This window comes from Haliotis cracherodii, unplaced genomic scaffold (genome assembly GCF_022045235.1).
Source record: "Haliotis cracherodii isolate W230 unplaced genomic scaffold, xgHalCrac1.p SCAF_36, whole genome shotgun sequence".
Taxonomy (NCBI): Eukaryota; Metazoa; Mollusca; class Gastropoda; order Lepetellida; family Haliotidae; genus Haliotis; species Haliotis cracherodii.
Window position 1 is genome coordinate 1,099,549 of NW_027266293.1, and position 17,037 is coordinate 1,116,585.

The 17,037-nt window shown below is 42.6% G+C and overlaps 1 protein-coding gene across 1 annotated transcript in view; it reads right to left on the reverse strand.

Annotated features, from left to right (window-relative positions):
* The window catches only part of LOC139477849 (DNA-directed RNA polymerase, mitochondrial-like), a 59,950-nt gene that overhangs the window by 18,099 nt on the left and 24,814 nt on the right, over nucleotides 1-17,037 (reverse strand). Inside the window, exons 17-26 of the mRNA XM_071260283.1 lie at nucleotides 16,399-16,532; nucleotides 14,968-15,068; nucleotides 13,985-14,105; nucleotides 11,264-11,348; nucleotides 9,436-9,547; nucleotides 8,287-8,365; nucleotides 6,331-6,453; nucleotides 4,553-4,675; nucleotides 3,020-3,097; nucleotides 1,897-2,085 (exon numbers count right to left, since the gene is read on the reverse strand). Of these exons, the coding sequence (XP_071116384.1) occupies nucleotides 1,897-2,085; nucleotides 3,020-3,097; nucleotides 4,553-4,675; nucleotides 6,331-6,453; nucleotides 8,287-8,365; nucleotides 9,436-9,547; nucleotides 11,264-11,348; nucleotides 13,985-14,105; nucleotides 14,968-15,068; nucleotides 16,399-16,532 (1,145 nt within the window). The remainder of the gene's footprint in view (nucleotides 1-1,896; nucleotides 2,086-3,019; nucleotides 3,098-4,552; nucleotides 4,676-6,330; nucleotides 6,454-8,286; nucleotides 8,366-9,435; nucleotides 9,548-11,263; nucleotides 11,349-13,984; nucleotides 14,106-14,967; nucleotides 15,069-16,398; nucleotides 16,533-17,037) is intronic.

Below are 17,037 nucleotides of genomic sequence, written 5' to 3' on the forward strand. Positions count from 1 at the left end.
TAAACATATCTTATTGATCATGAACTACTCAGTCAGTCAAGCACCTGTATCAGAAATGTAAAACCAGCCATGTTTCATGTAGTCCCAATATCACTGAAAAATGCCGATGTAACGTGACATATAAATTTACTCACAGACAATATATTTTTCGTGAGAGTGAAGCACAATTTTATTAAAGTTTTATTAACAATTTCATAAACTATAATATATTAATATTAAAATTCATCATCACTTGCCAAGTTTATGAAAATGTCCCCATTTGGGAGATGTCACATATAAACAAGGATTCGAACTAAATTTGATCGTTTTTGACACTGAGGTTTATCCCCACTTTGCCAGCAAACTGCAGAAGATTAACAGTGAGTGAGCATCGTTTCTATGTTTACACAAGAAAAGATGTCATGCCAAAAACGCGCACAGTAGTTAGTGAGTAAACTCACGACCTGTCATGACCTGGTTGAGTGACTTCCTCCAATCAACATGAAAGGATTACCCACAGAGAAAGAAAGGATTAAAGTCACCCATAAATCTTCTCCTAACGTAGTACTCCAACTTCTAAATGCCTCTCAAAGAAGGATTAAAATCCTAAAGATATCCTATCTACGTGGTATAGGTACTCACAACCTCTAATAATAAACTGTTACGTTTGGTATCCCCAGCAATACTCACCATGGTCATTGGGCAAATGTAAAAATCACAAACCCTAACGAGATTCTGTCAACATGGTCACACCCGGTGATTGTGAAGATCTCAAATTCTATCAACTGTCAGACAGCATGGCTGTTCATATTCATTTACAACATCCTCTTATAAATAGTATAAAAGTGTCCCACACAAAACCTTCTTTTATTTATTCTTTCAAAATACAAAAAAGAAAGTGGGGTGTGGGGAAATGGGACATATTCCTACGTGAAATAATGAGACATTAGTAGTGGTGACGGCTATATCATAATTGTACTGTCTAAAGCATAAATTTGGCGAACGAAAAACGTTATGTTTGCAATCAAATGGAATGACTCGTGTGGGCAAATGAATATGTTCGCAATCCACAAACAATCATTTTATTAATGGCGAACATTTACCAACCCGCGACAATCGTGTCAACACGGGGGTTCCCCTAGCATTAAACTCGCATCTAAATTCACTACTGTTCTACTGTCGGCTAGCCACAATGGCTAGACTGGACCCTTGTGGAATGGTTCATGCCATAAAAGTCTAGCAACCGAACACTAATTAAGATGGGCCGACCTTGTATTTACGGTCTGGTGAGCACAGCTCAATGGCCGCTCATTAACTCAAATTTCACATCTCACTGTTTTGTTTTATCTCACTATTCATTTGATAAATTTGTCAACTTCAACTGGAACCCGGTCCCGTGTTACACGCGTGGCACACGCGTGTGCAACGGGTTGCACATGCGACGCACACCCGTTGCACACCCGTGTGCAACCCGTTGAGCACCCGTGTCACATGCGTGTTACACGCGTTCTCAACGCGTGTTAGGGGAATGAACTTTTAGGCAGTAGTGTATGATGGGGAGGGACAAAGAGGAGACGGAGGCATACATCAGAAATGTTATTCAACCAGTTTGTTCAGTGGCGTTTTTTTATAAATTTTTTATATTCTCATTTTAATAGAATCTGTGTAAATTGCAATTGTAAAATTTTACATCTAAAAAAAATATCTGCCAGGTATTTCAGAGTTGATTCGAGGTAAATTTGAAATAAAAGCTGTTAAGTAAATTATTTTAATTTTCAGATTATTATTTTTATTCCTTTCCTCCTGTATGTTGTGATATAGGAATTAGAAAACCCTCAAGACGTTTTAGATCAGAAATGTTGATAAAATTAGGAGTTCCTGAATTGACTGAGATGATAAAGCAGACAAAATGTTCACCTGGATTTCTCTTGTTGCTGTGAATTTTTCCCTAAGACACTGGAAGGTCTTCTCGGTTAGGTAGGAACTAGCTTTCCACACTTCCTCCTGGGGGAATTCTGGGATATCCTTTAGTTTGCGCTGGATCTGGTACTTGGCGCCGTACTTGGTGACACCATACACTGTCGTCATCACGGTCTGCTTGATGACCTGCATCACGGACAACACATAAGACTTGACCATTATGTAAATCCGCACATTTCAGTCTAACAGTATGAAAGGCAACCAACGGGATCGGTTGGCCAGGCTCACTGACTTGATCGAAGCATGTCATCGTATCCAAATTGTGTAGATTGACGCTCGTGATGTCAATCACTGGATTGTCTGGTCCAGACTCGATTATTTACAGACCATATTCATATAGCGGGAATATTGCGGAGTGCGGCGTAAAACAACAAACAAACAACAGTCTGACAGGGCAACACATGGTACATAACCATCATGTTTAAACACAGCACTTTCCAAATTGTAATCACATTTCATAATGCTCATGTGACAATTTGAATTGCTACTGGAAAACATACTGACAATACAGTATAGGTTTGTCCATAAGACAGTCTGCAGGTTCACTAACTAACTCTGCATAGATAGCACTGTCAATCTTATGTAAGCTTACATTAATTACTCTATTTATAATGATTATACTTTTAAAAAACATGGTACTATAATTTACAGTTGCATTTTTTTGGTTTGTTTGTTTGTTTGTTTGTTTGTATGTTTGTTTGGTTGGTTGGTTGGTTGGTTGGTTGGTTGGTTGGTTGGTTGGTTTGTATGTTTGTTTGTTTGTTTGTTTGTTTGTTTGGTTGGTTGTTTGGTTGGTTGGTTGGTTGGTTGGTTTGTTTGTTCAGTGGTTGATATTATGAACACCCCACACATTAGGGGTGTGATGACGTTTAGTCAAACAAGGACAACTCAATCCATCTTAATATATCATCTCTTTATAAAAAGCAGTAGAGTGTTTGGAAATAAGTTCAACCCAGTAGTGACGGGGCACCTGCAGACACACAACATTGTTACATTGTAGACTCAGTCAAGTAGACAGAGATGTTGCTGACAGGTCTTTGTATTGACTGTATCTACCTACCTTTCGTCTGACGAATCCCTCCAGCAACTTGGCAATCTCGTGTCCCTCCTCCGCATCCCGCTGCCTCACCTGCTCCACCTGCAACATGTACCACCACACATCACCTACATCTTCAACATCACCTTCACCAACCACATCACATACACCTACTACACCTATACCGATTACATCATCTACATCTTCAACCTCACCTACTACATCACCTACATCTTCAACATCACCTACATCTTCAACATCACCTACACCTACTACATCACCTACATCTTCAACATCACCTACCCCAACTACATCACCTTCATCTTCAACATCACCTACACCAACTACATCACCAATATCTTCAACATCAACTTCACCAACTACATCACCTGCATCTTCACCATCACCTACACCAACTACACCAACTACATCACCTACATCTTCAACCTCACCTACTACATCACCTACATCTTCAACATCACCTACACCAACTACATCACCAGTATCGTCAACATCAACTTCACCAACTACATCACCTACATCTTCAACATCACCTACACCAACTACATCACCTACATCTTCAACATCAACTACACCAACTACATCACCAATATCTTCAACATCAACTTCACCAACTACATCACCAACATCTTCAACCTCACCTACTACATCACCTACATCTTCAACATCACCTACACCAACTACATCACCTACATCTTCAACATCACCTACACCAACTACATCACCTACATCTTCAACCTCACCTACTACATCACCTACATCTTCAACATCACCTACACCAACTACATCACCAGTATCTTCAACATCAACTTCACCAACTACATCACCTACATCTTCAACATCACCTACAACAACTACATCACCTACATCTTCAACATCAACTACACCAACTACATCACCTACATCTTCAACATCACCTACCCCAACTACATCACCAATATCTTCAACATCAACTTCACCAACTACATCACCAATATCTTCAACCTCACCTACACCAACTACATCACCTACATCTTCACCATCACCTACCCCAACTACATCACCAATATCTTCAACATCAACTTCACCAACTACATCACCAATATCTTCAACCTCACCTACTACATCACCTACACCAACTACATCACCTACACCAACTACATCACCTACATCTTCAACATCACCTACACCAACTTCACCACCTACATCTTCAACATCGTCTACACCAACTACATCTTCAACATCACCTACACCTACTACATCATCTACATCTTCAACATCACCTACATCAACTATATCAACTACACCAACTACATCACCTACATCAACTCATCCGCCACACAAAATACATCTTTCATTCCAACTAAACACAAAACAAATGTGGACATATTCTACAATAACTTTTGCACCTACATCAATAAACATTATCCAATATGTGTTTTCAGATTTGCGGAACCGGTTGATTATTTGATGCCAAGGATCTTACAAGTCTTCCAAGCATCAAATAGCCACCTATACCAATAAATCTGACTGTTTATCTCCGTCATCATTCCCTACCAGCTCCGCCACATCGCTGTACACATCCCGGGGCTCATCAAAGGGGCACAGGTTGACAGACTCCGCCCCCGACTGGTCCCGCCCCAGCGCGGCGTAATGCTGCAGGCCGTTACAGGAACCGTCCTGAAATATATACACTGCAGGTGATTCCATGGCATTTGATTGGCTGACCAAGTAACTACTTCCGTGTTAATGTTTCTATACTCCAAAACATAAACAAGGCCATGCCTACTAACAGACTTCTGTTTCCTGATTGGCTGATAATAGAATGGGCGGAGCTTGTGCCGCGTGTTAACGATGTCACCAATGTTGTATTGTTGCAGTTTTTGTTGTCTTAATGAATAAAACAACAGTCTGTTATTAATGCTGAAATATTTAACATAAGAATTGACATCAGTATATTTTTTGGCGTTTCAAGACTTATCAACTTAAAAACGCGGATTTACACAGTCTGCACACCAGTTTTTACACTTATGCCTCCATAAAGACCAAAAATATTGAACTCAGTCTTTCATAATTCTTTTATCAATATACAGAGAGAAATTATTACCTCTCCGTCCATTGGCTGGAATTTGTTTCAAAATATATTCAAAGGATAATATTTGATTCTAAGAGGTTTGAGTGAGTGCACATTATGTCACCATTTGCAATATTTCAACCACATGACAGCCTGAGAAAGCAGAAATTGGCACAATTGGAGTGAGTGAGTGAGTGAGTGAGCGAGAGTATGGTTTTACGCCGCTTTTAATAACATTCCAGCAATATTACGGCAGGGGACACCAGAAATGGGCTTCACACATTGTACCCATGAGGAGATTTGAACCCAGGCCTTCAGCGTGCTGAGCGAACGCTTTAACCACTAGGCTACCCCACCGCCCCTCTGGTGAATCGAACATTCTTCAATCAGACAAACACTGTAACCCCTGGACTACCCTAATGCCACCTCCGAGACCTAAACTACTTCTAGCCATGAGTCGCGTAGGTGTGCACCTATAATAACACAATTAGCTGCTCAGAGGACAGAGGCACGAGGCAATTGATGTCAATGTTCTGTCTGTAAAGTGCTAACACAGACAGTGTCCTACAAGCCGAGCCTCTTAAGACTTGTAAAGTATGCATAGTTATGATGGACATGTTGCAACTTCCTATGAGTTCAATGAGAAACAGACTAATCTCTATACATGTAGTCAAAGGGGGCACGGGTGGCCCAGTCGTCTAACCTATGATTGTGGGTTCGAATCCCGGTTCAACCCAACTATGTTTCTAGGTTTGTCAGCACCATACCCGTGCTCGTGGGTTTCACCAAAGTGGTAAACGTCTGAGACCTGCATCACTTCGGGCTTTCCTCCAACATTAAGCTGACACGCTGTGATATAACTGGAATACTGTTGAAAGCGGTGTTAAACCCAACACACTCTCACTCACTCACATGTAGTCAAAGAGAAACTGGGGCACAGGGATTTTGCTTATTTTAAACTAGATGGGGAAAAAACACGTACTTTGATATCTTTTAATTTGTTAAAGATTTTGATAATTTTTTAATTTGTTAAAGATTTTGATAATTTTTTAATTTGTTAAAGATTTTAATTTCTATGTTTCCAAACCAAGAGTGCAAAACTAACTATTGAAACTGTTACTTTCAACTGATGACTGAACCATCATTTTTATTACCAACATTAGCCCGAGGCCTGGCATTGAATATCGAACTCAAAGAACACTCAGATACCTCCCTGGGTCACCAGGGCCATGTTATGGTGAAGAGAGTTGTCCCCCCTTACCTGATGCACTGGCAGGTGACAGATGTACTGCGCGGGGTCAGGCGAGCGGACGATGTTAGCGATCTCCTTGCAGCATGCCAGGGTCTGCCACGCCTCGTCAGATCCCTGCCACCACTTGTTCCCCTGCAACAATGTACACACAGCAATGTACATGGAGCACTACACAATTCAATGACCCATCCCTGTGAAAGCCTTCAAAATCCATGCTAATTAATATACCGATCCGGAATGAAGCACATCATCAGCGCAATAAACATAGGTTTGAAGAAACAAAATTCAAGTAGGCCTATGCGCAGAAAAAATATTACATCATATCCTTTCAGCAAATACAAGCTAACGAAGAGGTGATAACAAACATGGTAAAAAAAAATTGAGGTGAGGTGAGGTGAAATGGGGTTTAACTTCGCGTCCAAGATTATTGCACTTACATAGCGACGTGCATGCACGTGTATGTGTGTTTGTGTGGCTGCTTGTACTAGTCCGGACTGGTGCCGATTTATAGTGCTAGCACACTGAGATACCATGCCGCAGTTTAACATGAATACCCCACTCAGACACAGTATACTGACCAGTCCTTGTTTTAGCCCCTTAATGCCGAGTGCCAGACAGGGTAACAACAAGTACCATCTTTTAACGTCTTTTGGTATGACGCGGTCGGGGATCGAACCCCGGACCTTCCGCTCTCCGGGCGGACGCTCTACCACTAGACCACGGAGGCGGTCAAAAAAAGAAATTTGAAATTTGAGACACTACATCACTAGCCAAAATTATTTACCATTTAAATTGTATTTCCTGTTCTGCTAGGCATTGTTTTTTAAGCAGAGATTAAGATTACCATGTGTATTGTCTTATAAACTAAGCCAGACAGGTGTCAGGTGGACTCTAAGGTATTTGGATGCAATTATCTTAATAATTGTATCTGAAACTATTATTGTATCAGGAATATTATATTCCAATATAGTGTTATTTTTAGTATATATATCTAACATAAAATAACCATAACCACAGCACTTTGGTACAGCTGACCGCTATTGTCAAATACTTTTTATGTATGGGACAATTTGACCAATCACTGTTGAGCTGAAACGTGATCGCAAAAACTATGTTGACATATAATAGTCAAACTCCAACAAATATGATCAAATACTTCACACACAATTTCGCGTAAAATTTATGTAAACAATATTGATTGAACTTTTGAATACATAGTCATTCAATAAAATAGGTTACAAACATTAGTCCAGATACAATGAACACTTTCTTTAACCAGACTGTGTAATTACATGATTAATTTGCTTACTTCAGTACAGATTTGTTGACATGGTTTTTCTGGTGTTACCAGCTGGTTACGTGCTGTTGGTAATGTCTTTGTGCTTAGGGGGCAAAAAAATATCAAAACTCTATTTGTGTATAAGGCAACCCCATTTAAACCCCCCTATTTCTCGGTATGAAAAACTTGCCTCATACATAGAGATATATGGTATTCAAATAATATCCTTCCCTTAAACACCACACAACACACCCACTTACCACCACACACCCCCTTCTACACATGCACGCACGCACACACGCACGCACCCACACACACACGCACGCACCAACACACGCACGCACCCACACACGCACCCACACACACACGCACCCACACATGCATGCACCCACACGCATGCACCCACACACGCACGCAACCACACACCCCCTTCTACACATGCACCCACACACGCATGCACCCACACACGCATGCACCTACACACGCAAGCACCCACACACGCATGCACCCACACCTGCAGACACACACAAACACAACGGGTCTAGAGCCTGCGACACTTGGCTCTCATCCCTCCACAACCTGATACGCAATGGGGTAACAGAAACCATGTTCAAAGCAGTGTCCTAACAATCTCACTGACGCACTTCCCTCACAATCAGCATTTCTATTCCCATGAAGTTACTTACCGTCATTGGATTGTCTGCAGAGTCCAAGATCTCCGGCATCATTTCATTGGCATAAGCCAGTCTGTCTTTGTTGGAGGATCTGGAAGTCAACATACACCAATATACCACGCTTTCTCTAGACCTGCTCAGAGCCGATATTTCGCCCAGAGTCTAATGCCAGTAATAATTCCAAAATTGAACAATATTAAAATACCTCTTAAGTTAAGGGGGGGGGCACTGGTGTCCAAGTCGTCGCGATTTGCTGTGCAGAGTTGCGTCCCTTGGGAACGCCAGGAACCTGTGATTGTGGGATCGAATCAAGGTTCGCCCCGATTATGTTTCTAGGTTTGTCAGCACCATACCCGTGCTTCTGGGTTTCAATGAAGTGGTAAAAAGTCACTTGGGAATTTCCTCCCACATTAAGCTGACACGCCATGATATAACTGAAATACTGTTAAAAACGGCCTTAAACCCAACTCACTCACTCACTCACCCAATTTGCCCAGTATGTGCACTTAGTTTAGAATCCTAGTTATAAGGTGAGGTAAGGTGAAATGGGGTTTAACTGACTCTGAGCCGACCACGGAGGCAGTCCCCTAGTTATAAGCCTATGGTGGCATTATCCTATTGTTCTGAAGGTTTCTTCAAATAGTCCAAAGCCTGCAAACTCAGTTGCTAGAATCCCTTGTTGGCATTTTCCCATGAGCAGAGTCCCCTTGGCTTTCTAACCTAACTGAAGAGTGTCACATCACCAAACATTCATAAATATCTGATTTATAAACATCCATCTAATATGCATCTAATGTTTATTTTTAAGGGGTTAAAAGTCATGATACTTCTACATGAAAGTTCCGTGACATGAATCAAATGTCAAACACATCATGTTTAGTTTTGAAACCCACTGTTTTCCCACTGAGCTACTAGAGCAGGTGGTGAAAAGATGTTCAATATTACATGCCATGACTTCAGTTGTCCACATGCTGCACATGGTTTTTCTCTTGCCAGCTGTACTTATTTTACTATAAGGTTTCCCTATGTCCCTTATCTTCCCCTCTCACTCTCTTTCCATTCAACATCTGGATCAAGTGTTGGTGATAAGACCATGTCACACACAAACATCACAGCTGTTAACAAAATACCATGACAACATGAACTAGAGGTGCATTGTACCTCTTCTTGAAGCCTGTGAGGTTGATGAGGTGGATCTTCAACCAGTCCAAGCCGTGGTCACCCAGGGGTTTACCCTTCGCAAACAACAGAATACTCCGAGCTACGTCACTCCCTGAAACAGACAGAAATATATTCCCTGTATTGCAATACTCTCATAGGAGGGCAAGGGTGGCCCAGTCGTCTACGGCGCCATGATTCACTGTGCAGAGTTGCGTCCCTTGGGCACGCCAGTAACCTATGATTGTGGGTTCGAATCCCGGTTCGACCCGATTATGTTTCTAGGTTTGTCAGCACCATACCCGTGCTCATGGCTTTCACCGAAGTGGTAAACGTCTGAGACCTGCATCACTTCGGGCTTTCCTCCCACATTAAGCTGACACACCGTGATATAACTGGAATACTGTTTAAAGCGGCGTTAAACCCAACTCACTCACTCACTCAATACTCTCATGGAAAATGATCACAAAGCAGTGAATGTGGTTTGGGGCCACTTTTAGAAATAGTCCACCAACATCTCATTCCACAAACCGATCTTAGCGCTAAGCAATCTTAACTGCCATACTTTATAGACTTACGACAATCAGAGTGCTAAGGTAACAGGACCCTGGGCATTAGACATGACAAGCCAATGTTTCTGACCCACAATGACATATGCTACAGGATGGGTGAGTGAGTGAGTATGGTTTTACGTCGCTTTTAGCAATATTCCAGCAATATCAAGGGGGACACCAGAAATGGGCTTCACACATTGTACCCATGTCTGGAATCGAACCCGGGCCATTGGCGTGAGTAGTGAATGTTTAACCCACTAGGCTACCCGACCGCCCCGCTACCGGATAGTGTTGACCTTACACACCCCAGACATGTTTAATTGCGAGCTGTGAAGATCTAGGGTAGAATAGGTCTTCCGCAACCCATGCTTGCCTAAAGGGGACTATGCTCGTCATAAGAGGCACCTAGCGGGATTGGATGGTCAGGCTCGCTGACTTGGTTGATGCATGTCATCTTATCCCAATTGCATGGATCGATTATCACGATATTTATCACTGGATTGTCTTGTCCAGACTGGATTATTTACGGACCACCATCATGCCTCTGAAATATTGCCGAGAGCAACAAACTACATACAGTTATCATCCATGTCATTTTTGAAAAGTCTACAAATGTCAAGCTTGTTTTCTATTTGTTGTTTAACAATGCACTGATCAATATTCCAGCTAAACGATGAGACAATAAAGACATTGACAAAGAGCAACAACCTGAGCAACTGGGATAGAGTTAATGCTAGACTTATTTTAAAACTTGGTTTTCAAATCTGCCAAAACTTGAAATGTTAAAAAAAATAACAAAATGACAAAGTCTTTTCTTTCGTTCATTCCGCTTACCAGAAATATGTAAAATTTCATACAACAATCATCAGAAGATGAGATATCATCCCGGTCTGGTGCAATTCAGAAATGGAGTTTGTCTACTCATACCCCACTTTTGGTTCATTGCCATTGGATACCCTCAGTTCAGTGAAGTAAAAATTCATGCTGTTCCGTATTTTTCAAAATCCCAAATCATCAAAAGGCACCAGGTCACCACGAGGCTGATCTGTTTATCTGTATGTGTATATGGGCCAATGGCCTTTCATACAATAAAGATTGATTGATTGATAGTATAGCAAGTTTCACCTAGAAATAGGTGTTTGTTATATCCCCTACCACCAACCCCCAACCCCCATCTCCCACCCCCCAACCACCAGGGGGATAAAATGCAACAACTCAAATACTAACGCGATCGCCACCTCGATTCCACAAAGGTCAAAGGTCAAAGGTCAACTCACCCAGGTGGTTCAAGTGAGGGGGACAGGGGTAGGTCCGGCCACGGAAGTCCATGTTGTGAGGGAACCAAAACATCTCATCTCGAAACTGAAGTAGAAGCATCACTGTACTCCACAAAGGCAAGGCTGGTAACACTGCAATCTCAGTAAAATCAGATCTTGTTTCTGGCTACTGCTAAACAAAGATCTGAGGACATCCCATTAGGGGTCACATCAGAAAGACCTGTCATCTGACCAATCAGAGCGTCGCTCATGAAAGTGACAGTCGGCTGTGATTTCTAATCATGCAACCTCGAAAACTTTAAGACGGGGTATTCCGAACGATAGTGACGGGCTTAATGACTGAATCCATACAATCTAGACCATCTATTAGCCTTTCCAGAATGTTCTTTTGTTCAGGTTTCAAATTTTTAAACGAGAGTTTGTTTTGAAGCGTAGTCGCCAATTTGAAATTAGTGCCTTAAGCATGGGAAAGCTGCCTTCTGATTGGCTAATGTCGGCTTCTTGTCAGTCATTCCATTGGTCGGTCAAAGGTCGGTCTGAAGTGACCCTTAATGGGATGTTCTCAGATCTTTGTTTAGTGGTTCGAGAAGTAAGATATGATTCTAATGAGATTGGTTAACACTGCAGTCAGCAAGATTCATGCTATATCTGTATATTTCTCAGAAGAGAGCTCCAAATAAGCTTTTGGTGTTGTTGGTATTTTACCCATGCATTTTAAAATCATTGAGTATCAGTAATTCTATCTGGGTATTAAAATTTCTGTTACCCACTAGTTTTTACACATGTGGGTATTTAAGTTAAATATTTAAAAACACTTTTCATCTAGTCCCTGCAAACTGGTGTCGTGTGGGTTCGAAAGCTTTATAGGACTCAAAAATATCACGATACTTCCACAAGAAAGTGTGATGGCAAATGATCATGATGTAACTGTCATCGTGGAGTTTGGCAAGTTTGACAGAATGCGACCGTTTATAATTTCAAAATAAGTTGCTGATTTGCTAATTGAATACGCAGGGTTACTTCACAATATTTTGATGATACGCACAAGTTGTTCTTTTTATAGCGTATGTGTAATGTTCGTTGCGTATTTGATATGCTTAGATTTTATTTTACTGCATATTTCTGCATTTGTGATGCGTATTTTGGCGCAGATACGCAGCTTATCTGGAGCTCTGTGCTTTAACTGCTGGACTACACCTTGCCCTGTTGCAGATCAGAATAGGTGCTTAAAGCACCAGGGCCCCGTTCCACAAAGCGATCTCAGCGCTAGGAATGTCGTAAGTCAGTGTTAAAGAATTGGAGTTACAATCAACTTAGAGCTAAGATCACTTTGTGGAAGAGGGCCCTGGTGCAGAAGCGCCTGTGACTAAAGGCATGAGCAGTAATCCAGAGTACAAGGACACCCAGTCATCCATGGCAATAGGGCTGACAAGGATCTCAATGATAGTCAGCCATTTCAATCAAGAAGAACAGGGGAACTATAGACTGTGACAGTACACCTACCTGGTTGGATATAGACAGTTTGTACAGCTCCGTACACCACACTCGACAGTACACCTACCTGGTTGGATATAGACAGTTTGTACAGCTCCGTACACCACACTCGACAGTTCACCTACCTGGTTGGATATAGACAGTTTCTACAGCTCCGTACACCACACTCGACAGTACACCTACCTGGTTGGATATAAACAGTTTGTACAGCTCCGTACACCACTCTCGACAGTACACCTACCTGGTTGGATACAGACAGTTTGTACAGCTCCGTACACCACACTCGACAGTACACCTACCTGGTTGGATATAGACAGCTTGTACAGCTCCGTACACCACACTCGACAGAACACCTAACTGGTTGGATATAGACAGCTTGTACAGCTCCGTACACCACACTCGACAGTACACCTACCTGGTTGGATATAGACAGTTTGTACAGCTTCGTACACCACACTCGACAGAACACCTAACTGGTTGGATATAGACAGTTTGTACAGCTCCGTACACCACACTCGACAGAACACCTACCTGGTTGGATATAGACAGCTTGTACAGCTCCGTACACCACACTCGACAGAACACCTAACTGGTTGGATATAGACAGTTTGTACAGCTCCGTACACCACACTCGACAGTACACCTACCTGGTTGCATATAGACAGCTTGTACAGCTTCGTACACCACACTCGACAGTACACCTACCTGGTTGGATATAGACAGTTTGTACAGCTCCGTACACCACACTCGACAGTACACCTACCTGGTTGGATATAGACAGTTTGTACAGCTTCGTACACCACACTCGACAGTACACCTACCTGGTTGGATATAGACAGTTTGTACAGCTTCGTACACCACACTCGACAGTACACCTACCTGGTTGGATATAGACAGTTTGTACAGCTTCGTACACCACACTCGACAGTACACCTACCTGGTTGGATACAGACAGTTTGTACAGCTCCGTACACCACACTCGACAGTACACCCACCTGGTTGGATATAGACAGTTTGTACAGCTCCGTACACCACACTCGACAGTACACCTACCTGGTTGGATATAGACAGTTTGTACAGCTCCGTACACCACACTCGACAGTACACCTACCTGGTTGGATATAGACAGTTTGTACAGCTCCGTACACCACACTCGACAGTACACCTACCTGGTTGGATATAGACAGTTTGTACAGCTCCGTACACCACACTCGACAGTACACCTACCTGGTTGGATATAGACAGCTTGTACAGCTCCGTACACCACAGTCCATGAGCTTCACTCCTCTGCTGTCTAATCTTCATCCTTTCCATGAAAATCTTTGACTTTTCCTGGGGAGACATATTTCTGCAAGAACCAACCAACACTTTACTTGGCAGGTATGTAGTGATAGTTATCCTCATCTACGTTACTATAGGACACTGACCAATGTCGGAGGCTGATCACAAACACTTGGAGACACAGTTAGATCAGTACTCCATCCAATGATGCTAGTTCGTTTGTTTGTTTGTTGTTTAACGCCACACTCAGCAATATTCCAGCTATATGACGGCGGTCTGGAAATAATCAAATCTGGACAATCCAGTAAATGACATCATGAGCATCGATACATGTAATTGGGATCGATGACATGCATCAACCAAGTCAGCGAGGCTGACCACCGGATCCTGTTAGTCGCCTTTTACGACAAGCATAGTCCCCTTTTACGGCAAGCATGGGTTGCTGAAGATCTATTCTACCCTGGATCTTCACGGGTCCAATGATACTAGTGCTACAACTGTCTTCACTCTGCTGTGATAGATACAATGAGCAACATCACAGACAGTCTAAGACCGCCTGGTAGAATGACACACAATCACAAAGCCTGACCACCTGCTATATCTAGTCCTTCGTACGACGAGCGTAGGTTGCTGAACATCTACTTAAACCTGGAATCCCCAAAAGTGAAGTCAATGATGAAGTATGGCACAATAACAGGGTTTCAGATTAGTATATTTTCACGCACAAAGTTAAAAAGAATATTTCCAAAATTGCTAATATTAAACAATATTCTTTTGAAAGTTGACCAAATCATGAAAATGTCTCAATCATCAATATGTCTCCAACAACATCACTGCATCACAGTGCTACAATTGCTCTTTGTAACAGGCCTTGATAGTGTTGGTCAGTCAAAGGATGTTGAGAGTGTCTGACAGTGAGTGTGTCTTACTGTGTAAGTTTAGGCATGGGGGGACACTCGGACACAGGGGGAGGGATGTCCAGGTCCTGGTTGCCCTTGTTCTTGAAGATGTCCGTGATCAGGTCCAGCATCTGAAACAAGTGAGGGAAGGAAGTGATGAAATACAATCTAAAAACAGAAAATCACGAAAGAGACATTAGCGCAGGTGTGATGTTTCAGGAACATGTGACGTGTCAGGTACAGGTGTGATGTGTCAGTTACAGGTGTGATATGTCAGGTACATATAGGTGTGATATGTCAGTTACATACAGGTGTGATGTGTCAGGTACGTATAGGTGTGATGTGTCAGTTACAGGTGTGATGTGTCAGTTACACGTGTAATATGTCAGGTACAGGTGTGATGTGTCAGTTACAGGTGTGATGTGTCAGGTACATACAGGTGTGATGTGTCAGTTACAGGTGTGATGTGAAAGGTATGTACAGGTGTGATGTGTCAGTTACAGGTGTGATGTGTCAGGTACATACAGGTGTGATGTGTCAGTTACAGGTGTGATGTGTCAGTTACAGATGTGATGTGTCAGGTACATACAGGTGTGATATGTCAGTTACAGGTGTGATGTGAAAGGTATGTACAGGTGTGATGTGTCAGGTACATACAGGTGTGATGTGTCAGTTACAGGTGTGATGTATCAGGTACATACAGGTGTGATGTGTCAGGTACATACAGGTGACGTGTCAGGTACGTACAGGTATGATGTGTCAGTTACAGGTGTGATGGGTCAGGTACATACAGGTGTGATGTGTCAGTTACAGGTGTGATGTATCAGGTACATATAGGTGTGATGTGTCAGTTACAGGTGTGATGTGTCAGATACAGGTATGTGTCAGTAACAGGTGTGATGTGTCAGTTACATATAGGTGTGATGTGTCAGTTACAGGTGTGATGTGTCAGGTACGTACAGGTGTGATGTTTCAGTTACAGGTGTGATGTGTCAGATACAGGTATGTGTCAGTAACAGGTGTGATGTGTCAGTTACATACGGGTGTGATGTGTCAGGTACATACAGGTGTGATGTGTCAGTTACAGGTGTGATGTGAAAGGTATGTACAGGTGTGATGTGTCAGGTACATACAGGTGTAATGTGTCAGGTACATACAGGTGTGATGTGTCAGTTACAGGTGTGATGTGTCAGTTACAGGTGTGATGTGTCAGATACAGGTGTGATGTGTCAGTAACAGGTGTGATGTGTCAGTTACAGGTGTGATGTGTCGGGTACATACAGGTGTGATGTGTCAGTTACAGGTGTGATGTGAAAGGTATGTACAGATGTGATGTGTCAGTCACATACAGGTGTGATGTGTCAGTTACAGGGGAGATGTGTCAGTTACAGGTGTGATGTGAAAGGTATGTACAGGTGTGATGTGACAGGTACATACAGGTGTGATGTGTCAGGTACATACAGGCTTGTTGATGATCCAGGCACACGCCCCGAGGTTGTTGAGTGAGTCCAGCACGGCCTGGATCTTGCTGACCGGGGTGTTCTGTAGGCGGTCTGAGTGCCTACTCAAGTGGTCAGGGCGCCGCACAAGTTGGACTAGGGTCACAGACAAACATGGGTTATTCACGGTGAGAAGATAAACACATACCACTTAAAGGCAATACATACATCTAGGTACTGGGAAAGGAAGAAGCTGTCGGGAAAACACACTACTCATGGCGCCCATACCCGTGCTCGATGGTTTCGCTGAAGTGGTAAACGTCTGAGACCTGCATCACTTCGGGCTTTCCTCCCACATTAAGCTGACACGCAGTGATAAAACTGGAATACCGTTAAAAGCGGCGTTAAACCTACTCACTCGCTCACTACTCATGGCACCTCGATTATGTTCTAGGTTGTCAGCACCATACCCGTGCTGGTGGGTTTCACTGAAGTGGTAAACTTCTGGGACATGCATCACTTCGGGCTTTCCTCCCACATTAAGCTGACATGCAGTGATAAAACTGGAATATTGTTAAAAGCGGCGTTAAACCAAACTCACTCACTCACTACTGGCATGAGGTGACTTTTTGTCTTATAGAAATATATCTTCAAGTGGAGA